The following is a 26,676-nucleotide window of genomic DNA, read 5'->3' on the forward strand; positions in this document are numbered from 1 at the left end:
GAAAATCAGTATAGGTGAGACAGATTATAATGTCATCTTTGCCTTTCCATTAATTGAACACCTTTGTAGAGTTCCCAAAGTAGATTTGCCATGCATAGGATTTCTTCCCATAATAGCATGTTATTATGCAGACTTATTCCAAAAAGTAATTTTTTGAAGGTTTAAGGAAACTTATTTGTGTATAAGTAACTTATAGTGTTACTTAGTTAAGTAATACTATATTTGCAGATTTTCTCTACAACCTAATGATAAACATTTTTATAAACTTAAAATAAGCTTTCAGATGTTGTAAGTAAAATGTAAATTCCTTTGCATTTTTAGTCTCCTACTTCATTCAGCAGCGCTGACAAGTTTTAGATTTTTTCCTGTGCCTTAATGTGATTGTGTTACATTGACAATTCTTGTGGTTAAAAAGTTAATCATAAAATACAGTATTTGGGGAACATAAGCCTATACATAAAATATAGTATTTGGGGAACATAAGCCTATACATTTTCATCAGACTTTTAAACTGTAAATAGATATCACATCATAGCTATAGTCAAACCACTTTTTAAAAATAAGCTTTTAGGATTCATGTATATTATAATTTTTTTTAAGTGTATAGCTAGGTGAATTATCATAAAGCAATTACTCATTTCAAGAAATAAACTATTATCATTACCCCAGAAATCTGTTTTATGCTTTCTCCCAATCTTTGCCTAAATTTTTCTACTAAAACTTAACTAATCCATGTTTACCTGTTGTCAACAGGCCATATACTGTCAACAAAAATTGCTCTTGCTGTAACATTAGTAATTATCTTTTAAGCATTTTTTTTAAAAAACTATCAAGTAGTATTGTGAATGCCAGCCTTATTCAGTAGTTAACTGGGCATTGAATGAAGTTTGCTTCATTGTTGTAGTAAAGTTTTGTACTAGAAATTGTAGTAAAATTTTGAATCATCCTGTGTTACTGTTCTGTATGACCAGAGAGGTTGAAAGGTCATAGGTAAATCAAGAGCTTTGATATGATAATATGGATTTATTTAGCTAAGAACTTTGTTGATTATTTTTAGGAAAGACATCTAAATTGCTTTTTAATTGTATTGATTTATGCTGTGTCATACATTGTTGACACTTAAATGTTAGCTGTGAAGAAAGAATAAAAGGTAAAATATAAATATTTAGTTCTAGAGTGGACCAATCCTTGTGGATGTTAAAACAGTGTTTTTTTTGGTTTGTTTGTTTTTCTTTGTGCATGGGAAACTAGAATCTCAAGAGGAGGATGGCGATATAGAGGTTGAAGAGGCAGAAGGAGAAGAAAATGATAGACCATATAATTTGAGACAAAGAAAAACAGTGGATCGGTACCAAGCACCTCCAATAGGTAAAAGTGTCTAGTTAACTTCTTTCCTTTTTGTAGTAGAGTAGCTTATTCTGCTCAACCTCTTAGAAAAATTAGTGTTGCTGAATTTAAAAGAATGAAATCTCTTATAGGTTTCATCTTTTATTATATTTACTTCTATTCACACATGCAACTGAAAGTTGAAGGAAATAGTTGCAATGTAGAATTACATAGAACGTGTACATTTTATTTAAAGAACCTTACATTTAATAATAAATACTTTTGATCCTTTTGTGTTACAGTTTATTCAGTACTTTCATTTACAGCAGCAGTTCTTTATGGCAAATTTCTCTATGTTCCAAATTGTGAAGTAATTTAGCCAAAGTCACAAAAGTGCAGTTTGCCAATAATGTAGGTGGATTTTTTTGTTTCTGTTTTTTTTTTTTTTTTGAGAAGGAAAATGTTTATCTTAGTGATGTTAAATCTACTGACAAATAATCAGGTCCACAGGTACTATTTTATTGACTCTCCCTCCCACCACTAGCTTTTGGGAAGTTCCATCACTATTGGTTCCCTCCAATTAAAATAAAAAAGTTGAGGGTATAATTCATATACCTTGAAATTCATTATTTTTGCTGCATTATGCTGATTTTTAATCTGTAAAATTTATTGGTTTTTAGTATATTCACATGGGTGTGCAGTCATTACCACTATCTAATTCCGGAATATTTTATTACTTCTGTGAAGTTCCATTCCCCCAGCCCTTGACAACCACTAGTGACTCTGCCTCTATAGATTTGCCTATTTGTGACCTTTCGTGTCTGGCTTCTTTCACTTTGCATAATGTTTTCAAAGAAGTACCTGTGTCAATTTACTCAAACTCTTATACTGCAGACATTCCTCCAGTTACGAATCACTGTCATAGATAGTCCTATTAATAATGAAGGAGCTATGTTAGGGTAAAAGAAAGATTGTGAACCATTTTCCAGTTTTTTTTTTTTAAGCTTTATTGAGGTATAATTTTTTTAAAGCTTTATTGAAGTATATGTAGTCCATTGCCATTGCACGTATTTAATGTATGCAGTTTGGTAAGTTTGAAATACCTTAGGGGTATACCTATGAAACTGTCACCACAATCAAGAGAATGAATATGTTCATCACCCCTCCCCCACCAAATTTCATTCTGCCTGTTTGTAACCTACTCTAACCTTCTTGTGCCTTCCCACTCCTAACCCTCAGGTAGTGACTAATCTAATTGGCTTTCTGCCATCATGGCTTAGTTTACATTTTTCTCAAATTTTATATGAGCATATACTCTTTTTTGTGTATATTTTCTTTCAGTCATGTAATATTCGAAAGACTCATCCATGTTGTTGAATATTACAACAGTGTGTTCCTTTTTATTGCTAAACAGCATTCCATTGTATGGGTATATCACAGTTTGTTTATCCATTAATTTGTTGATGCTCATTTGGATTGTTGACATTTCTGGTGTCTAGCTATTACAAATAAAGTTGTTAGGAACATTTGTATGGAAGTCTTTGAACGTATGTTTTCATTTTTCTTATAAACATCTGGGGATGGAATGGCTGGGTTTTATGATTGAGGTATACGTTTAAGTTTCTAAGAAATTACCAAACTGTTTTCCAGAGTGATTATACTGCTTTACATTCTCACTAAGAATGTATGAGAGTTCAGTTGCTCTATATTCTTGACAACACTTGGTGTGGTTAGTTTTTAAAATTAATTTTAATACATATTTATTGTAGTTTAATTTATATTTCTGTAATGACTAACAACATTGAGCATATTTTTGTCTGCTGATTTGCCAGCATTACCTCTGGTGAAATAATCAAATCTTTTGTTCGTTTTTTAAATTCACTTGTTTTTATTATTGAAGTTTCGAGAGTGCTGTGTGTACTCCAGATATCAGTCCTTGTGATTTGCAAATATTTTCTGTCTGTAACTCTTTAAAAAGATTCTCTTAAATGTGTCTTTCAAAGAGAAGAATTTATAATTTTGATGTATTTCAGTTTATTAAAATTTTTTTTAATAGATTGTGCTTTTGGTGGTGTATCTAAGAAATCTTTAACTTGAAGATGCAAAGATTTAGTTTAACATTTTTTAGAAGGTTTATGTACAACTTGTAGTTTTTACCACAAAGTTATTATTTTTGTTGTGCTTCTTCTAGACAGCATTTAGAACTTGAAGGTGGATGACTAGCTTCTGTTCAGAAGTACTTTATACTTCTTTAATATATCAATTTATCAATTTATTATTAGTTATTTCTATGTTAATTTTTTTCTTTAAGTACCAGCTCATCAAAAAAAGAGGGAAAACACGTTATTTGATATTCACAGATCTCCAGCAAGAAGAAGCCATATCAGGTATGTTTTGTTGTTTTTGAAAGGAGGAAGTACTTATATTTGTCATTTAGATATATCCTTTAAGTAATACATAGTGTAATGCCTTACAGTTGGAATATAGATATTGATAGTGTTAATGCCAACGAGTAACTAAATAGCATCTTTCTTTAATTAGTGACTAATAGTTGTTACTCTATGTGTGACTGTTATCTTCCTGGTTTAGTTTGCCTGAAATAGTTACTTTTAACAGTTATGTTCCCTAAAGCTATGCAGCCCTCTGGTCTCTTAGAATTGAATCTGGGAGACTCACGTGGCCTTCATTGGAAGTATTGGTTCCATTAGTCTTTGCTTTTTTTTGTTTTCTTTTTCCCTTTCTTTTATGTGTAGGTACAAAGGAGACTTTTTGTTTTTGAAACTTTATGTTGTCTATTAAGTTTTCTGAAAAAGGTGATATATTCCTTATGGTTCAAAAATAACTATTAAAATCTAAACATGAAAAGATTTTTTTCTAGCCTCAATAATCTCTCAAGATCCTGTAGAAGCATTGATACTGGTTTGTATATCCTTAGATGATATGTTCATATATGTGTATGTATATTGTAATCCCTTTTTACACAAAGTATACTGTGATCCCTTTTTACACAAAGTATACTGTGCATTGTCCTACACCTTGTTTTTTTCACTTGATTCGTTTTAACTGTCTGTAGTGAAATTTCACATTTAGTTTATAGTTATGTATGTAACTATACTGTCATTTTAAAACTAGCTCTTTATCAAGAGTCAGGTTGTTTTCAGTCTTTTTTATTACAAAATACAATATAATGAATACCCTTGCATAATTGTTATTTTACATTTGTACGAATATATTTGTAGAATAACTTCACAGAAGTGGAATCTCTGAATTAAAAGGAATATGAAGTTGTAGTTTTGATTACCTTCAGTAGTGTTGAATCAGTTTGCAATCCACCCAGCAGTGTATGAAAGTACCTACTTTTGCATATTCCTGTCAAAAAAATGTATTCTCAAACTTTTGGATTTTTGCCAGTCTGAGAGTTGAAAATGAGATCTTGGTTTATTTGAAATTTTTTTTATCTCTTGTGAGAGTTTTTTCATGTCTTTTAAAGCCATTTATTTTTCCTATTTTTTGAAATATCTGTTTTTAAAGTTTGTCTATTTTTCTAATGGGTACTTTTAGTCCTTTGTCACAAATTGCCAATCTTTTTCATCAGTTCAGGGTTTGTCTTTTAACTTTGCTTTTGGTTGTCTATACTAGAACATTCTTATTTTTTAGGTAGTCAGATTTATGTCTTTTAAGGTGTTCAGATTTTTGAATCAGTTAGAAAAGCCTTCTCAAATCCGAAGTTTTAAGGGAGTTCCCCTTTGAATTTAAGGTTTTATTTTTTTACTCTTAAATTTTGATCCATTTGAATTTTATCCTTGTGTGAGATTTATGGTATGGATCCAGCTTTTTTCCCAGGTGGAAAATGAGTTGTCCCAACCTCATTTATTGAATGAATCTATGATTTCTCCATTGATTCCAGTTGCTAAGTTTATTATCAAGTTATATATAATATATAAATATTACATAAAAGATGCCCCTGCCCCTCTTTTTCCCCCATTCTTCCATTCTTCATTTTTCCATTATATTTTCTCTCATCTGGCTGTTTATATAAGAACAGTAAATTGCTGTGTATTAATTTTGTATCCCACTTCTTTAATGGGAATGCCTCTAGCATGTCCCCATTAAGGTTGATGCTTAAGAATGATATATTTTGTGGTAATGACATTGTATCTTTGAGAGTGCATGGTTGTTAATAATCTTGCCATTGGGGTTTATAGGATTTTTGTTTTGATTAAGGATGTCACACTTCAGCCAGCTTTTGGGCCATTTTTATTTCTGTTGAATTTTTGCTTCTGAAGATCTTTTCTTCTGTACTTAATTTTTCTTATTAGTCAAAGTAATACATACATGTGGTTAAAATAACAAATAGATAGGTTCAATGCAAGTGATACTCCTAACCCACTTTACCGCACCTCTAGACCTGCTGTCAGTCAGCAATCACTTTGAACATTTCTACTTTTAGTTATTTTAATAGCTACTTCCATAAACTGTATAAATGACATTCTGTTTCTTGATTTATCAACTTTAAACATTGTCTTTTGATTTCTTCCTCACTCGTATATAGTGATAACACTAACCTCAATTTTTCTTTGGTCACATGAAATTTCAATCATTATACTTGAATCTACAATTTTGTTTTATTAATTGTAGGCAATATCTTTGACTCCCCTCTTTTAAGATTAGGACCCTAATAGCTACTCTTGCTACTTCATTTTTTCTAGCTTTTTATATTGCCAAGACTGATAACATTTACATTTGTTCTGCGACAATTATTAAGTCTTCCTTGATTTATTTCTAAGTTAATTCTAGAAGTTGAAAACCCATGGGTAGCTTTTACATTTCTATGAAAAATAATGGTGTTTTTCACCATAGAGCTACATAGGAGGCTAAGATTAAATATCCTCCTCTTATGGATTTTACTGCCACCTCTGGCCTCTCAATGGGAATCGTTCCTAGAGTTAGATTTATTCACTCTTTCAACAAATAAATGTTGTATACCTTCTATATGCACCAAGTGTCATTCAAGGCACTGGATATTCAGAATTAAAAGTATAAAAATCCCTCTTCTCTTGGAGCTTTCATTCTAATAGAGGGAGATAAACTAATGGATATATAAAATACATAATGTGTCAGATGTGACAAATGCTTGGAATAGAATGGTGAGGTGAAGGGGAACATGGAGTTCAGAGGGATAGGAATGTGGGATATTGTATCACTTTCTGCACAGCCTGCATATTCCTGCAGGGATAGGAATGTATGTGGGACTTCTTGTGGTGATTCGTATAAATGGAGAAAAAGGACCCAATGAGATTATCTTCTAATAGTCTCAGCAATGGTGGTGATTTGAAGAGTTCTCCTTCTCTCACATTCAAGTAGTCTCAAGTTTCCCCAGCTTCCGATTATATAAAATACTCATATTCTTTTTGTCAGATAACGTCTTTCCTAGTGTCATCTCCCTGTTCCACTTTGGGGAGATGCTTTTCTAGGCCTGCTGCAAAGCTGTAGGACTTAACACTGCTTTCATGGGTTGGATCCCTTGTTTACTGGATCCTTTGTCTCTTTTTTTTGCTTTACTGTTTCATTTTGCAGGAATACAGTCTCAAGTAATTTACTCAGAAATAATGTGTGGAGGTCAGTTTTGCATCCTTGTATCTTTGAAAATGTATTTTATTTTCATAGTTTCCAATACTTTTGTGAGTTAATAGAATTCTAAATCCAAATAGGTTTCCCTTAAACTTTCGCAGTTCTTATTTCACTGTATTCCATGATATATTGTTGCTGTTGAAAAGTCAGTCTGGTTTAATTTCTTGTTTCTTTGTAGATGTGTGTATATATATATATATATGTTTGTGTATTTATCTATCTATCTTTATCTATATAAAATTGTTTTTCACCCTTTTGCTAGGCCCTCTTGCTTTGGAGATTTTCTTTTTTCAACTCTAGGAAATTTTCTTGTATAATTTTTTGCTAGATTTCTTCTCTTCATTTTTTACCCTCATCTATTTCAGTAACTACTGTTGGTCTAACATTGGGCCTCTGTAGCAGTTACCTTTTCTCTCATTTTTCATTGTCTTTTTTGCTCTCTCCCCCTCCCCCTTTTTAAAAATTGAAGTGTTGTCAGTTACAGTGTGTCAGTCTCTGGTGTACAGTATAATTTCCCAGTCATACTGATACATACGTAATTTGTTTTTATATTCTTTTTCATTAAAGGTTATTTGCTCTCCCTCCTTTTTTTTTCTGGGAGATTTTATTCTTTTTGTCTTCCATCCTTGTAATTTTATTTAGGCAAACATGTTTTTTAGTTTGAATAATTTTATTGTTTTATGGCTTTTCATAGTATTCTGTTTTTATTTCAGATCATCTTGAGTTTCGTTTTCTGGTATTTTTCGTAAACATTTTTTGTGAATAAACATAATAAAATAAATAATGTAATTAGCTTGCAAATACTTAACATATCTAAAGGATAGTTTCTTATCTTGTAAAAACTATACTCTAGCCACAAAGGACTGGAGCAGCATCACTGATGTCTCACCTAGTTGTTTTTTTTTTTTAAACAACTTTATTAAGATACATACCATACAATGCACATAGCATACAATCCAGTGGTTTTTTTTGTATATTCACAGATAACTGTGGAACTTCGTCACAGTTTTAAATAATATTTTATCTCCTTGGAAAAGAACTTGTACTCTTTAAGTCTAACCTTCTACCACTCCCACTATCCTCTAAACCCTGAGCAACCACTAATCTACTTTCTCCATCGGTTTGCCTAATCTGGGCATTTCATAAAAATGAGAATATAATATGTGGCCTTTGTGATTGGCTTCTTTTAGTTCACATGTTTTCTAGGTTCATACCTGTTGAAACATGTATTGATACTTCCTTTTTATGGTCAAATAATGTTCCAAGGTAGGGTTATGTTACACTTTCTTTATCTACTCATCACTTGATGGGCATTTGAATTTTCCAGCTTTTGGCTTTTATCAATAATAATGCTATAAATGATTCATGTACAAGTTTTTATGTGGACATATTTTCATTTCTCTTAAGTATATACCTAGGATTGGAATAACTGGGTCATGTAATAACTTTATGCTTAGTCATTTAGGAACTGCCTGAATGTTTTCCAAAGTGGCTGTACCATTTTACATTCTCTCCAGTAATGTATGGGGCTTTCAGTTTTTCATATCCTCCCCAACACTTTCTATTATCTGACTTTTTGCTTCTAGTCATGCTAGTGGGTATAAAATGTGTCTCACTGTGGTTCTGATTAACATTTCCCTGATTACTAATGATATGAGGCATTTTTTCATGGGCTTTTTGGCCATTTAAAAATTTTCCTTTGAGAACTGTCTGTGTCCTGTGCCTATTTTAAAATTGGGTTCTCTCTTCGTCATTGACTTGTAAGAGTTCTTTATATAGTCTAGATTCAAATTCCTTATTAGATATATAGTTTGCAAATATTTTATCCTACTTTGTGGGCTGTCTTGTTACTTTCTTGATGGCGTTCTTTGAAGCATAAAGGATTTTAATTTTGATGAAGTTCAGTTTATCTTTTCTGCTTTTGTTCATGTTTTTAATGTCATATCTTAGAATCCATTGCCAAACCACATCACGAAGTTTTACTACTATGCTTTTTGTCCAAGAGTTTTATAGTTTTAGCTTTGTGTTTATGTCTTTGATCCATTTTGAATTAATTTTTGTGTATGTTGTAAGGGCTTTCTGGGAAATTCATATACAACTCTGCCTTTTGTGGTGTTATATATGTTATATTTATAAATTTAACAAACATAGCAATAAACTATGAGAATTATTTATATAATTTTGTGTCCTTTGAAAAAGTTGAGAGAAGTAAGTCAGCCAAGTATGTGCTTATAATTTTTTATAGTAACCTTTTTATGTATCATTCTGGTTCTCTTCATTTGTTCTTGTGCATTTGAGTTGTCATCTGGAGTCATTATCTTAGCCCAACATGTACACTTCTGCTTCTGCCCACTTCATTGTGCTGCTGTTGACAGATATATGATATTTGTATACATTAGGCCCAACTCACATGCACGCATGTGTATACACACACATACAGCATAAGAAACTTGGAAACAGGCATTTTCCTAATGGAGAGGAAGAAGTAAGAGAGAGGATAACTATCAAAATTGTGAAAATTGACTAGATAATTATTATAATAGTCTTTATGAACTTTTTGGAGGCATTAAAAACTGATGCAGATGAAAGGAAAGGATTTATATTAATCAGTAGAAGGAATTTAGATAGGCTAAGGATCTTAATGAGAGTTGGGGGAAATCTGGGTTTGCTATTGAGGTTAGTGGGAACTGAAGTAGAGTAGGGCTCTGCAGGCTGTGGGCCATCCTTGAAGGCCAATTTAAGTTTGAAATAAATTAATTTATATCAATTCCTCCGTACAGTTACCATATTTTCTAGGTATCCTAGAGATGTCATAAGTTCTATTAGTAATGTAGAATTCATTATTATTTCTCTTTGAGAATGAATTTAGCTTGATACATTATTTAATCATTCCATTGTAGTTCTAATTATAAGCTGTTACATTTTTTTCTTCAGAAATACTTTATACATTTTATAAGAAATTCAAATAGGGTATAAGTGTTTTAGGTGGAAAAAGAAAGCCCTTGATTCTCTATAATCCAGTGTTTTATTTTCTTTAGTGTCTGGACTATTTCTGATTATTTAGGAATGGGAAAATAAGAAGAGAAAAAGAATAAGCTTTCTTTTCTAATAAGTTTCCCCTGTTATTCATGAGTCGATGATAGATATTCCCTAAATTTGGATGCCAGTTAAGTTTATTGCTTTGATTCAGAACGTGTTTTTAAAAGCCCTTTGCTGATGTAATGATTTTAAAGATTTTACTGTCTTTAAATAGGAGAAAGAAACATGCCATTCATAGTAGTGATACAACTTCCTCTGATGAAGAACGCTTTGAAAGAAGGAAATCAAAGAGCATGGCAAGAGCAAGAAATAGGTTAGTAAACTTCTGTTATTTCCATGGTAGAAAAAAGGAATAACAATTTTAACTATTTGAATGGGATTCTTATCTGTACTAGCATTTTGCTAACAGTGACATTCAACACATATTTTAGACTAGAGTAATACACTGACTTGGTTTTTACTTAGTAATTCTTAGGGTAGAAATCTGACCTTGGGAAACTTCCTATAAATTACTTACTGTGTAAGTACTCAGTAAAATAGTGTGTGGGAAGGGGAAGAGGCCAACCTCTATAAGAGGTTGCCTTCAGTGCCTCTCTTCTAATTCAAATCTGTCTAATGAGGCTGATTTTAGATGCTTATAATGATTAGAGCACTCAGAGTAAGATTTGGTTTCTAATAGAATTATCTCAAGAGCCCTTGGATTTCGTTGGAAAATTTGTTTTATGTTTGGTTTAATGAGTATGTCTGGTGACCTCTGCTTAACTAGACTAAATACTCTGATTACTATGTGGCTCATTAAAATCTCGAGTTTTCAGTGGGGAATAGTATCAGTATTTTGTCTAGTAGATAATTAAAGAATCAAATTATAATTTATTCTTTAAAATTTAATTTAATTTTCTAGCTTACATTTATAATGCTAAGCATAAATTCTACTTAGAGATTTTACATTTAGCAAAACATTTCTATAATTTGGTATTATATATCTACTTTAGAAATACCAAGTTTTCAGTTAGCTGGCCTTGGAAACAAGTTTGGGTTGGTGTAGATTGTATGCTGAAAAGAGTTCCTCATGTGAACGATGGAAAGAACATGTAAGAGAAAAACCTAAGTTTAAATAAAATATTTTAATGCCTCTTTAATCTGAATTATTCTGATACCTGCTTTGGAAATACATTTTTAAAGTAGGTTTGGATTCAGAAATGTCACTGAAGGTACATTCATTATAGAAGCTATACTTTTTTTGAGCCTGTTTATGTCATCTTTTGGTGTTTACACAGTGTTAAAAGAGAAAATAGATTATATTTTCTTAGGGGTAATTTAAGTTAAATAGTATAGAATTTTAGGCATCTGAAGATCTATTTTAAGATAAGTACATGAAAGATAAAGCTTAGTTCTGAAAATATGATCTGAAATTAGTTTACCTTGAATAAAAGGGAAAGAAATTTCTTCTATCATGTAAGCTGAGTAAGTATACCCATATACTATCTGAAGATAAATTTAAATGTATAATAAAGCTTGATTTCATTTAATATCATATAGTACATATAGTAGGTCTCTTTTTATTTTATATATGTATAACATGGAATATCAGGTTTGTTAAATTTTCTAAGTTGGAATAGATTAGGGTCTTTGGACAAATAGATTAATGATCTTATTTGTTTTGTCTAGTGAATAAATTATTTTTGATCTGTTTAAAAGAATTTAGTAAAAGTAGTTTAAAAATATGAAATCCCTTGTCATTTTCTGGGTTATGAGAAAAAGGAGAAAGATGAAAATGTGTCAAAGATTTAAACTTATTATGACATTAAGAATATGAAACTTTTAATGCTGTCTACTTGAATTTTTATGAATTTCAGATGTTTGCCTATGAATTTAAGAGGAGAAGATTTAGCTAGTGGTATTCTTCGAGAACGTGTCAAAGTGGGTGCAAGCTTGGCTGATGTTGATCCGATGAACATTGATAAATCAGTAAGTTTTGTAAATATTTTCCTAGAAATAGCTTTAATTTTTTTTTAAGGTTATTGGTTCTAACTCAATACACAATAAAAGTAGAAGATCACCATTAGTGTTTTGATGTGTATATTTTAGAACCTAGCACTTCAGGTCACGTTTGATAATTACTCAAGTGTTTCTCTTTTTTTCCATTTATGTGTTATTGGAACTATAAAATGAAAAATGGGTAGAAAATCAGGCTGACAAATATGACAAGGCCCCATAAACCATGAGAAGCAGTGGTGTGTTGTTGAAGCTGCCTAGATTTCATGATCATATTTGCATTTATTAATTTTTTGTTTTTTTTGGGGGGGTAATTTTATTTATTTATTTTTAATGGAGGTACCAGGGATTGAATCCAGGATCTCCTGCATGCTAAGCATGCATGCTACTACTTGAGCTATACTCTCCCCCACTGTATTTGCATTTTAGGTAGATCACTCTGTCTATGATGTAGTCAATGAATTTGAGGGAAGCAAGGCTGGCATTAGGGAGACTGGTTTGGACATAGTTGTAATCTAGTAATCTTTAGTAATGATCATGTTAGAAAGTAGGGTAATGATGGAAAGAAGTAGTAGATGGATCTAACAGAATTCAGGAGATAATTCATATATGACAGAATTTGGTGAATTAATTGCTTTGGGGGAATGAGGGAGAGAAACACATTAAATGTATGACCCAGGTTTCTGGCTTTAGTGTCTGGGTGGGATAATGAATAGTTCTACGCTCTGAGGTTGGAAACATAGAAGAAGGTATGTTTTAAGATGTGAAGATGACTTAGTTGTAGACATGGTTAGGTATCTGTGACACATCACAGTTGCAACTAACTTGTAGGAAATTGGTTATTTAGGTATGACATTAAGGAGAAATATCTGGGCTAGAAATCTGGATATGATCACCAATGTAAGGATCATTGTGGTCACTATGGAAAATGAATGGTAGTACCCAGGGAAAGTATGTAGCATGAAAAGAGACAAGATTTAGAGGACATGGTAGATTCTTACTGTTGGTAGAATCTTTTGGGACATTCTTACTGTTATTAGAATCTTTTTGGGGGGATACTTTGGGATAAAGTTACTGCATAACCAAGAACATACTTGATATTTCTTCTTTGCTCTCATAAACCTTTCTATACAAATTATTTAATTGATTCTCATGTGAGAGGCTTAAATTATCAAATGGTTTTGTGTATATTGTTGAGAATGAAATACTGGCTATCTCCAATCTGAAGACATAGGGGAGAATATTTTACTACTGAGGAACTAAGGAAATTTCAGATTATTTCAGAGTCTCATGTCTAATAGTTCACATTCTTAGGGGACCAGACATAATGGTCTTTGTTTAGTTGGGTTTACCAGCACCTTATTCTCTTGAATCTAGTTTACTTTAGATGTCTCTATCGCTCAATTAGAATAACTTATTTTTGTTAAATTTGAAGTCATATACAAGAAGAATAAGCTTTTCTTAGAATGTTTCTGTTATTTAAACTCCATATTTATTTTTCTAGATTTTTTTTTCAGTCATATTTCTATCATATTCCCTTCAAGGACTTTTTTCTATACAATTTTTTACTTTACAACTTTAGATATTTGAACAGATATGGATGGGAGGGAAAAAATCTGTTGCTTCTTGTGATAGATTAGTGTTTCTGAAGCTATTTTTTCATTGTCGTCTCCTAAGGGGAAAAAATTAAATTTCTCTCTAGATAAATTATTATTGAAAAATAAGATTTTGTCAGGTAAAATTGAGCATTGGAGGGCACAAACCATTGTAATAGCTAAGATTTTTTTTTCACTTACTCCTGAACTAATTTTTGCCCACCTTTGGAACAATATTGCCCTATTAGAGTGTTAGATGAGCCATTAATCCTGGTCCTTAGTTACAAGGAGATTAATGAATAATAGCTTTATTTGCCTGAGCTGAAGTGTAAACTTGAATTTTACTACCAACTTTATTTTTCTACACTTATTTCAGAAATGTAATTTTTTCAACTTTAAGTTAATAATGAATTTTTTGTTTACACTTCAGTTCTTGCTGAAGGCATGCATTTCTGAATCATAAGATTATCTCATAAGTTTAAAAAAATCTGTGAACAATTAAAATTATTTTATATTAATCTTTTCCCTTTCTTTCCAAGGTGCGGTTTGATAGCATAGGTGGATTGAGCCATCATATTCATGCACTAAAGGAAATGGTAGTATTTCCACTTTTATATCCAGAAATTTTTGAAAAATTTAAAATTCAACCTCCAAGGTAAGCAGTGTCCTAGATGTTTATTATTATTATTACTGTTAATTTATGAATTTTCAGTTAGTAAATGATTATAAATATAAATATTTCATATATATTTATTTGATGTGTTCTAGCAATGAGAATTAGGAATGAAATTTTATATTTAGTGTTCAAAGGCTGTGGTACTAAATGTATTCTTGAAGTTTATATTTTGGCATTTAAGAGTCAGGGACAAGATGAGATTCTTTATGCAGGCCTTGAATATACAAGTGGATTGCCCAAATGGATTTCCTTAATTTGGTTTTAACCAAATTTACCTTAATTTGGTTAGCATTGAGTTTGATGCTATATATTGATTAATCTTCAGAAGCATAATTTCAATGAAACGTTTCTTTGACTTGATGATGTGATATTTTTGAAATGGTAAGCTTGATAGTTAACTTTTATGATCAGATTGTTTTTAATCATGACTTGGTTAACTTAGAAAAGGCTGAGAAATTATGTCAATGGAAATTGGGCATAATAAAATATTCTGAAGATGTGTGTGTAGACTATTAGATTTAAACTGCTAAATGTCCCTTTTCATTTAAGAAGTACATTTATTCACATTTGGTTTTAATTCATCATTCCTGTGTTCTAGGATGTAGAAAATCTTGCTAAAGAGTGACCTATTTGGGTGGAAGAAAAGTTGGCCTGTAATTCTTTAGTGACTTTTAAAAATCATAATAGCAATTTATTTGTTTTTCATATGATATAACTTGAATTTAAAAATTATTATTTTCTTCAAAGCAATGAAGTTATATAGCCTTGGGAGAAACCTTAAAACATGGACTTACAAGCAGAAAGTGTTATAAGCAGAAAGGAATCCTACTCCTTAGTGATGAAAAGTTTTTATGTTCTTTACAGCTTTCTTTTATATATATATATGCATATATTAAGTTTATATTTTGCCTATATTATACACATGTAAACATTTAATATAAATGAGATTATTCAAAAGTACCCTTATGTAACTGTTTTTCACTCTATAGTATATTATAGACATCTTCCCATTTCAATAATGTGTATTACTCATTTTGGCATCATATTAGTGTTCAGTTTATAGATGTAGCATTGTATGTATGTGCCCCTTATTATTAGATAGCATTTAGATTAAAAAAATCTATCTTTATAATATTCTTTTTAGTATTTCTATATGACATATTCTAAAATGTGAAATTTCCTGATCACAGGGAAAACACCTTTAATATTTTGATGTATCATGGCAAATTACTCTTTACTCTGGTTAAACTAATGCTCTTCTGCCAAAGCTTGGTGCTTTGAGAACATCCTTGAATCCTCTCAGCAAAGTGTAACTTTTGTCTGTATAGTACAAAAAGCATTACAGTGTCGAATAATTATAATATACATTATTACAAAGTTATATGGGAGATGCATGCTTTTGTATTGGTTATTAGTGGTGTTAATAACATTAATTTACTTTTGTTGATTCTTTATTCCTCTAGGGGCTGTTTGTTTTATGGCCCTCCTGGCACAGGTAAAACCTTGGTTGCCAGAGCGCTAGCGAATGAGTGCAGTCAAGGAGACAAAAAGGTAGCTTTTTTTATGCGAAAAGGAGCAGACTGTCTAAGTAAGTGGGTTGGTGAATCTGAGCGGCAGCTTAGGCTTCTTTTTGATCAGGTAAGTGAAGTCAGCTAATATGAGAATGTCTTCTTTAGAATATTTAATATGTTTAGTCTATAAATACAAACTGTTCATGACAAAGCATATTTTCTAATCAGTATGTTAAATTTAGGGTCAGTGGTCTAAATTTGTATGCTTAGATATTTAATAGCAGTTTCACTGCTAAGATGGATGCTAAGATGACTAAGATGATTCACAAAACATTTATTGGGGTGGCTACTAGGCATATAATACCATGTTAAGTGCTCTTGAAAACCCTGGGTATAACATATGTATCACTAGATTAAAATTGAGGAAATAGAGCAAGCATAAAAAGTTAAATATCTGTGCAAGAAATCTCACAAAACTGTATGTTATTTATTTTCATTGGTTGTAAATATGGTGCTAGAAGAATTCAGTAATAAATGAATGCTTTTAAAAGGCAGAGTAAGGTGGGTAAACACCATGTAGGCTACTTTTACTCTTTATATATGACAGTAACTTTAAAAATATTTCTTAATACTCATAAAAATTAGTCTGGATGAAAATTCACTTTTAATTATTTGAGCTACTAAAGAAAGTCATTCATATTTGGCAATGCAACTTATATTTCATAATATCTAAGGAAATCCACATAAAATTAAAAAAAATTCAACAAGCATCTGTTGAGCAATCATTACTGATTTGATGTGTATCAAAGTCCTTTGTAACTGGTAAAGCATTTCAGGTATTATTTTTACTGTTAGAATTGAAAACTGCTGTGTTCTAGATAGTGGATCTAGAAAGAGGAATAAAGTAAAAATTTTACCATCGAGGTGCTCAGTGTTTATTGGGAAGTCAAACATATGCCGTCTTCATGCTTCAAGAGACTTTAATAAGAATTGGAAAATAATATAAAATAACATTGGTGGTTTAGGAAAGAGTTAGCTTGGGAATGCTGGCAAATTGTCCAGTGACTTAATTTTAAATTTTTGACAGAGTTATACTTTTGCCACTCATGCTGAGAGTATGAATGTCTCTTGGTTTCATTCAAAACCATAGCATAAATCATGCTGCTTTTAAAATCAGTATTTATTTCTGTTTCATAGTTTTCTTTGTGGATAAGAGTAGTTGGAATGTTTGCTTCCTTTAAAAAAAATACTACTGATCGTCATTAGTGTCTTTTTAAGTGAAAGGGTCTACATTTCCTGAATTAAGGACATGCTCTGTGTACCAAATGAAAGTAACGAGGTACAATCAGCCCTCCATATCTGCTGGTTTCACATCCACAGATTCAGGCAACAATTTGATCTGTGGTTCCTTGAATCCACAGATGTGGAATTTGTGGATGTGGAGGGCCAACTGTATTATGCCATTTTATATACGGGACTTGAGCATCCTTGTATTTGGTATCTGCGTGGGGTGTTGGAATCAATCCCCCCCGGATACCATGGGACGTCTGTACTGTATATTGACCAAGAGTTTGACCTACGGTGTCAGAAATATGTTAGTTCATCTGACTTTACTAGTAACTGTATAACTTTAAGTGAATGAAAGCATCTGATCCTTGTTTGCCTCTTCTGTAAAATGGGGGGAGTAATAACTATCTCACTGGACTACTGTGAGTTTTCACTGAAAGGAAGTATATACAGTTGACCCTTGAACAGTGTGGGGATTAGGGGCACCAACCTCTGTGTAGTTGAAAATCTGTGTATAACTTTTGACTCCCCCTAAACTTAATTACGAATAGCCTACTGTTGACTGGAAGCCTTACCACTAACGTAAACAGTTGGTGAACACATGCTTTGTATTATGTAGTATATACTGTATTCTTACAATGAGGTAAGCTAGAGAGAAGAAAATGTTAAGAAAATGATAAGGAAGAGAGTATACACTGAAAGTTTACGTTGCCTGATTACAAAATAAATTGTCTTTCAGCCTACATCAATATTGTCTTATATGGTACAGAACACTGTAGATGTTATACATATGACTAACACTAGGCATCAGAAATGAAAAGATAATATGAAAAAGACATTCACATTTATTTATAGGTATTGTGTATTGATAATGAAGAAGGAGCAGTATGACTACTTTACAGTAGCCTTGTGTAATTGATAAGATTGTTTCACAGTAGCCTAGCCTATACACTAGTGAATGAATTGTTATTAAATTTTTATGGTATACAATATTACAGTCATATTCTTAATACAGTATTGGAAACATTGCTGTATTAGGAAAAAACTCTTACCCGTGTTGATTTGCTGATATGCAGTTTCTCCAATTACAAGTGAGAGGGGCATGCTATATGGTAATGTAATTCTCTGAAAGCAAAGTTATAAAACTAAGAAAACTAACACATTTTTAATTTTTCTATTAAATATCATTCACCTTATACATAGTAAGGATAGACTGTTTCAGTACAAGTCTTGCACTCATTCTACATAATGATTACTTAAGTGATGATATGACACAAAAATACATCACACAGTTTTAGCTGTACAGTTATTAGATTTTTCACATGATGACACAAGTACATAATAGATAAATTTAACTGTACAGCATGATGATTGTTCACTATTCATTAAATGGAAGTGGGTCATCATAAAGGTCTTCATCTTCATTGTCTTCATGTTGACTAAGCTAAGAAGGAGGAGAAAGAGGACAGTTTGGAAATGCTATCTCAGGGGTGGCAGAGGCTGAAGAGGTGGAGGAGTTGGAAGGGGAGGCAGGATAGGCAAGCACCTTGCTTTAACTTTGTGGAAATACATGTAATTTCTGCCTAACTTTTTTGCTTTTTCATTTTTCTAAAAATGTTTCTATATGGTGCCAATCCTTTTCCCACGGTTTGCTTTAGTTTCAGTGCCTGTATCATTGAAGGGTCCATGTTGTAAAAGAAGTCAGAAGCAGTCTTGAATAGTCAGAGACCTGCTGCTAGGTTGTCTAATGTCAGTTTGTTTTCTGGCACTGCTTCTTCTATGTCTTCTTTCTCATTTCCTGGCACAGGTTTGGAGGCATTCATATCCATTAGTTCATCTTCTGTTAATGTCTCTTAGCTCTTGAATTCCTCCAAGATTCATATCTTGAAACCCATCACCCCCCACCTTTGTTGCCACATCTACAATCTCTTTCATGATTCCCTTTATTGACTGCCGTAAATCCTGTGTATACAGAACATCTCCAGTTTTCTCCAGCAGGGATTTATTGTTTTGGGCTTGATGGCTTTCACGGCTTTTTCTCTAACAATGATGACGTCGTCAGTGATGTAATCCTTCCACACATTCATGATGTTCTCTCTATTGGGGTTCTCTTCCATAGTGTTCACAATTCTTTCAATAGAGTGTTGTGTATAATGAGACTTAAAGATCCTTATGACCCTTGATTGAGAGGCTGAATTAGAGATGTTGTATTTAGGGGCAAGTAGGTCACTTTGACACCTTTGGTATTGAACTCATGGGGTTCTGGGTAGCCAGGGGCATTGTCCAATATCAAGAGAACTTTAAAAATCAGTCTCTTACTGGAAAGGTGCTTCCTGACTTCAGGGACAAAGCATCGATGGAACCAGCCCAAAAAAGGGTTCTCATTGTTCAGGCCTTCTTCTTGTACAACCAAAAGACTGGCAGCTGGTGTTTACCTTTTCCCTTCACATCTGGGGGTTAGCAGCTTAATAGATAAAGGTAGTCCTGATCATGACTGTGACTGCATTTGCACAGAACACTGGAGTTACTAGCCTATCCCTTCCAGCCTTAAATCCTGGTGCTCACCTGTCTTTCTTGCTAATAAGTGTCCTTTGTGGCTTTTTTTTTTTTCTCAGAATAGAGCTGGGGTACTGTCATCTACATTAAAAACCTGTTTAGCTCTTACCAAAGTGGGTATAGAGGGAACATATCTCAACATAATAAAAGCTATTTATGACAAACCCACAGCCCACATAATACTCAGCAGTGAAAAGTTGAAAGCCTTACCACTAAAATCTGGAACAAGACAAGGATGCCCACTCTCACCACTTCTATTCAACACAGTATTGGAAGTCCTAGCCATTGCAGTCAGACAAGGAAGAGAAATAAAAGGCATCTAAATTGGAAGAGAAGAGGTAAAATTGTCACTGTATGCAGATGACATGATACTCTATCAAAAACCCTAAAGGCTCCACACAGAAACCACTAGAGCTGATAAAAGAATTTGGCAAGGTAGCAGGATACAAGATTAATAGAGAAATTAGTTGATTTCTTTACACTAACAATGAAATATCAGAAAAGGAAAGTAAAGAAACAACCCCTTTTAAAATTGCATTCAAAAAAATAAAACACTTAGCAATAAATCTGACCAAGGAGGTGAAAGACTTATACACAGAGAACTACAAAACATTGATTAAAGAAATTAAAGATGACTTAAAGAAATGGAAAGATATCCTGTGCTGTTGGATTGGAAGAATTAATATTGTTAAAATGGCCATACTGCCCAAAGCAATATACGGATTTAATGCAACCCCTAACAAATTACCTATGACATTGTTCACAGAACTAGAACAAATAATCCTGAAGCTTGTATGGAATTACAACAGACCTAGAATTGCCAAAACAATACTGAAGGAAAAGAATGAAGCTGGAGGAATAATCCTCCCAGATTTCAGACAATACTACAGAGCTACAGTAATCAAAACAGCATGTTGTTGGCACAAAAACAGACATATGGATCAGAGGAACAGAATAGAGAGCCCAGAAATAAGCCCACAGACTTATGATCAGTTAATCTTTGACAAAGGAGGTAAGAATAATAGAGACAAGACAGTCTCTTCCGCAAGCGGTGTTGGGAAAACCAGATAGCCACATATAAATCAATGAAGTTAGAACACTCCCTCATGCCATACACAAAAAGAAACTCAAAATAGCTTAAAGACTTAAACATAGACAAGACACTGTAAACTTCCTAGAAGAAAACATTTTCTGATATAAGTCTTAGGAATATTCTCCTAGGGTGGTCTACACAGGCAATAGAAATAAAAGCAAAAATAAGCAAATGGGACCTAATTAAACTTAAAAGCTTTTTCACAGCAAAGGAAACCATAAGCAAAACAAAAAGACAACCTACAGAATGGGAGAAAATATTTACAAACAATGCAACTGACAAGAGCTTAATTTCCAGTATATATAAACAGCTCGTATAACTTAATAACAACAACAAAACAAAACAAAACAACCCAATCTAAAAATGGGCAGAAGACCAAAACAAACAATTCTCCAGTGAAGACATACAGATGGCCAATAGGCACATGAAAAAATGCTCAATATCACTAATTATCAGAAAAATGCAAATCAAAACTACAATCAAAGCTATACCGGTTGGAATGGCCATTATTAAAAAGTCCACAAACGATAAATGCTGGAGAGAGTGTGGAGAAAAGGGAACTCGTATTGCAGTAAACAGGAAGAGAAACACAGAAGATCTGGGAGAGATCACTTTTTACTGCGATATGTATTGTAATTTACTAGAGAGATGAACTGCTCATGAGGAGGTTAGATTAGCATCACATAGCATTTAGAGCAGATAGTCCCAACACTTGAGCTCAGTGCTATAGTAATAGGAGGTGGCTAAGAAATTATTATAGTAGTACGGTATGTACTGTGGTTAATTTTATACAGTTATTATTTAGTCCTGCATCTTTGTACATTTCTCTGGACTGCAAATGGTGCCATGTACAATGTTTATCACGTAAGTTTTGATAGATTTTTAACTTTTTATAATTTATGTATATTTTATGGTAGTAAATGATAGCTTAGTATCTACATATATTTTGTGCATCCGTCACATACTTTGTGCTTAAATTTTTCAGTATTTCTGGGCTGTATAATTTGTCTGTGCGTCTTTTCAAATTGTCATAAATCTCCCCCAATTTATTCCTATGTATTTTTTTGAAAAAAAATACATGTATAAGTAGACTCTCAAAGTTCAAACTCGTTCAGAGGTCAACGGTAAAGTGCTTATCACAATAACTGGCATTAAAAATACTGTACTTGGAGAGGATATAGTCAAGTGGTAGAGTTCATGCTTAGCAAACACAAGGTCCTGGGTTCAATCCCCAGTACCTTGTCTAAAAATAAATGCATAAGTAAACCTAATCACCTCCCCCAACAAAAAATAAAGTAAAATTATTAAAAAAAACTTATTAAAAATACTATGCTTGCTTCTTGCAATTGTGTGAGGCTATAGTTCTAAAATAGAGCTGTGTGTTTCATTTATGTAAAAGTAATAGTCAACTCTTTACTCTTCTTGTCTTACATAATTCTAGTCTTACAAAGTTCTTTTCTGAAACATAAGGTTTGTGGTTGATCTTTCAGTTAAAATTATTACAGAATACTAGAAAGGTTAATGAATATCATAGCAGTCAGAGAGAAAGGAAAAATCTGTACCCTTTTTTTTTTTAGGTTTATTTATTTATTTATTTTGTTTTGTGGGGGAGGGATGTACTTAGGTTTATTTATTTACTTACTTTTTAGAGGAGGTACTAGGGATTGAACCTAGGAACTCATGCATGCTAAGCGTGTGCTCTACCACTTTGAGCTATATCCTCCGCCTGTACCCTTTCTTTAATAAGCTGACCTGCCTGTGAACCTAGAATTTGCTATAAGTAATTCTGAAACAAAAGTCAACTATTAATTTGAGTAATTTGAGTAACAGAGTTTTCATTTGTAATCATTTCAGTTAAATTAAGTTTCTGCTTAGATCTAAGATTTAAGTGAGAAAAATATTACTGTAAAAGTACCAGAAGAAAACTATGAAGAAATTTGTTTCAAATCAGAGTAGGGAGAGTGTTGATTATGGATGAAATGATCCACTGTATAAGATCTTTTTCTAGATTCTGCATGGCAACAAAATAATGGTAAGCAAAACCAAAAGATAAGTGAGATCCCCTGCAGAAAAAGATTTGTGTTTCCTTTCACAGAGTCTAACTTTTAAATAAATAGCTCCTAGAAATCAGTAAGCAGAAGATCAATGATCCAATGGAAAATTGTCAAACTTACATAGAAAAAGCAATATAAATGGCTCTTTAAGGTATTAAAAATATTCACCTTCACTGATAATAGAAGTAAAAATTAGAATGAAAATGAGATAACATCCTTTACCCTAAAAAATTAGTCAAGAACAAGAAATTTGGTAATACATTGTTGGTGAGCACTAAAATATTTCTGGTGAGAAGGCTAAACTGGTACATCAATGGAAGGCAGTTTGCAGATAACCTAAATTAGAAATGACACATGCGTTTTGAACCAGTAGTTTCACTTTAAACTTTTAAAATTTTGATATGTTTATACTCATGTACACAAATATTTATTCTAGCATTGTAGATAATAGGAAGAGATTGAAAGCTTAAATATCCATGAATAGGGGAGTCTTTTTTAATTATGGCATGTACATACAGTGGGGCATTTTGTAGCTATTAAAAAAGAATGAAGCAGCTCTTTATATACTTACATGGAAGCTAATTAAAATATCTTGTTACATAAAATAGGCTGTGATGAAAGCAATGTGTATAGTGTGTTCAAATGTATTAAATAAAGTAGTGTATTTAAAAAATACATTTTTTTGTATGTGTATAAATGATATATGGAAGAACAAACTGAAAACAGTAATCGCCTACTGGGAGAGGATCTTGTGGTTGGTTGGAGACTAGGGTAGTAAGGAGCCTTTCTTATTATTGTTTAATCTTTCTTACCTGCTGTATGTTGTACCATTTGGTTATATTACCTATTAGAAAAACAGAGTAATTAAATTAGAAATGAAAACTAATATAATAATGTTTGTTTTCTTTTTATACTAGGCATATTTGATGAGACCATCTATAATATTTTTTGATGAGATAGATGGATTAGCGCCAGTTCGCTCTAGCAGACAAGATCAGATCCACAGGTAATTTTTCCTAATCTGATTATGTTGAATTCTTTTCATTTGTTGACATAGTATTTAGATTTAACCCTTGGATAAGTGCTATGAGGCTTAAAAGATACGATCTGTGTTCTTGAGGAAGACTTCTTTAGCACAGGAGTCAGCAAACCACAACCTATGGGCCAAATCTAAACTCACTGCTTTTGTAAATGAAGTTTTATTGGAACACAGCCACTCTCATTCCTTTTTGCATTATATATGGCTGCTTTTGCATTACAAGAGCAGAGTTAAAGGAGAAGTTGTGAGAGAAAAATCATATGGCTTGCAAAACCTAACACATTTACTTTCTAGCCCTTTACAGAAAAAGTTGCCTAATTCTGACTTAGAATAATGTTTTTGAGATTTATCCATCACGTATACTAATATCTTGTTCTTTTTTATTTTTGAGTAGTATTCCTTGGGCTCTGTGTGTGTCTGTGTCTGTGTGTATATGTACCACAATTGTTAATTCACCTGATAGATGAATTAGGTTGCTTCTATTTTTGGCTTTTATGATAATACTACTGTGAACATTTACATATACATTTTCATGTGCGTATATCTTTTCATTTCTGTTGAGTAAATAACTAAGAGAGGAATGGCTGGATCCTATGGTAAATGTATGTTTAAGTTGATACTGTTTCCCAAAGTGGTTTACCATTTTATGTTTTTCCCTGTAATGTATGAGGATTTGGGCTGGTATTTTTATTCTGTTTACTTTTCTCCATTCTAGTCAGTATGTAGTAGGGGATTAATCTGCATTTTCCCAATGACTAACAATATTGAGCTTCTTAGCATGTGCTTATTGCCCATTTATATATTTTCTTTTGTGAAATGTCTCTTAAAATATTTTATTCCCTTTTAAAAAAAGTCATATTGTATGTCTTACTGTGTTATAAATTTTTTTTTATATACTCAAAACTTAAGTAAGCCCTCGTCAGATCTATGTTTTGAAAAGTTTTCAACTAGTTTGGCTTGTCTTTTTGCTTGTTTAACTATGACTTTTTGAAAAACAAAAGGTTTTAATCTTGATGAAGCCCATGATATAAAAATTTTTTATGTGTATTTTTTTTTGTGTGTCTTGAGAATAATTGCTTAAACCAGATTATCAACAGTTTTATATTTTCTTCTGTTATTAGTAGTTTTAGCTCTTAAATTTTGGTCAGTGATTGATTTTAAGTTAACATACATATGTCAGTATAAAGTAAGGGCTTGAGTTAATTTTTGTAGATGGCTCAAGGTATACACTGCAGTTTATTTTTTCCATTTTTTTCTCCAGTTGTTTCAGGACTGTTAATGGAAAAGAATACCTTGTCTTTGTAGAATTACTTGACATCTTTGTCAGAAATTGGCCATCAAGTTGTCTGTTCCTAAACTTGTTACTTGGTTTCACTGATCTTTAGGTTTATCCTTACACCACTGCCTTGATTATTTAATAGCTTTGTATTGAGTCTAATTAGTGTGACCTCTCCAATCTTGTTTTTAAAAATTTTTTTAAAAAACTTCTTTAAAGAGCAGTTTTAAATTCACAACAAAATTGAGAGGAAGGTACAGAAATTTTCTCTTTACTCTGTGCCCGCACATGTACATTGCCTCCCTCATTATCAGCATCTTTTATCAGAGGGTACATTTGTTGAAGAACCTGACCTATCATAATCACACAAAGACCATAGTTACTCTTGGTGTTGTGCACTTTATGAATTTGGGCAAATGTATAATGACATGTATTTATCATTATAGTACTATACAGAGTATTTTCACCATCCTAAAAATCCTCTATGCTCTATCTGCTTATCCCTCCTTTCCCTCACCATCCTACCCACTCAGCCCTTGGCACTACTGATTGTTTTACTATCTACATAGTTTTGTCCTTTCCAGAATGCTGTGTAATTGTAATCATCCTGTATGTACTCTTTTAGGTTGGCTTCTTTCACTTAGCAATATACATTTAAGGTCTCTCCATGACTTTTGTTAGCTTTTATTTTTATTTTTCCCTCTTTGCTTTGGGTTTAGTTTTTTCTTTTTCCAGATTATTAAGATGGAATTTTAGATTTTGATTGAAACTTTTTTCTTTTCTAATATAGGCACTGAAAGCTCTAAGTTTACTTTTAAGTACTACTTTAGCTTCATTCCTGTTTTTGACCTCTTCTATATTTATTATCACACAGTTCAAAGTGATTTCCAATTCCTCTCGTATTTCTTCTTTGACACAATGATTATTTAGAAGTGTGTTGTTTAATTTACAAATTTTATTTTTTCCTGATTATTATTTACTTATAATTTAATTTTTTGTTAAGATATAATTTACATAAAACATTATATTAGTTTCTCTAATATTATTGTCATCAGAGACCATAACTCTTACAGTCATTTTAAATTCACTGCTGTTTCCTTTACGTCCCAGGTATTGTCTGTCTTATGAATTTGTATTCTTCTGTTTGTGGTATAGTATTCTATATATATATATATATATATATATATATATATATATCAAGTAAGACAAGGTTGTAATAATGTTATGCAGGATCTTTTGTGTTTTTCCTGATTTTTTTGTCTCGTTATTTTATGAGTGGCAGAGAGATGTGTTAAAATGTCCAACTATGATTGTAGAATTGCTTCTTTAGTTCTACTGGTTTTTGTTTCATTTATTTTGAAGTTTTGTATTGGGTGCATAACACATGTATTATTGTATGTCTTTATTTTGAAGTTCCCTTCTTATTATGAAATGTACCCCTTTATCTTTTTTTAATACATTTTATTTTGAAATCTATGTTCATTAGATAATAATTAAGCTAATCCAGACTTCTGATGTTTTTTGCTTGTCACATTTTTTTCTCTTAATTTATTACTATCTACCTTTTAGTGTCTTTATATTTAGTGTTTCCCTTATAG

The 26,676-nt window shown here is 32.1% G+C and overlaps 1 protein-coding gene across 3 annotated transcripts in view; it reads left to right on the top strand.

Moving 5' to 3' along the window:
- The window catches only part of ATAD2B (ATPase family AAA domain containing 2B), a 140,800-nt gene that overhangs the window by 35,313 nt on the left and 78,811 nt on the right, over positions 1 to 26,676 (top strand). For all 3 annotated transcript variants that reach the window (XM_072938124.1, XM_006197149.4, XM_072938123.1), the window contains exons 7-13: positions 1,252 to 1,368; positions 3,638 to 3,713; positions 10,211 to 10,309; positions 11,853 to 11,964; positions 14,126 to 14,241; positions 15,726 to 15,900; positions 23,681 to 23,769. In XM_072938124.1, the coding sequence (XP_072794225.1) occupies positions 1,252 to 1,368; positions 3,638 to 3,713; positions 10,211 to 10,309; positions 11,853 to 11,964; positions 14,126 to 14,241; positions 15,726 to 15,900; positions 23,681 to 23,769 (784 nt within the window). The remainder of the gene's footprint in view (positions 1 to 1,251; positions 1,369 to 3,637; positions 3,714 to 10,210; positions 10,310 to 11,852; positions 11,965 to 14,125; positions 14,242 to 15,725; positions 15,901 to 23,680; positions 23,770 to 26,676) is intronic.

Source organism: Vicugna pacos, chromosome 15, assembly GCF_048564905.1.
Source record: "Vicugna pacos chromosome 15, VicPac4, whole genome shotgun sequence".
NCBI classification, from domain to species: Eukaryota; Metazoa; Chordata; class Mammalia; order Artiodactyla; family Camelidae; genus Vicugna; species Vicugna pacos.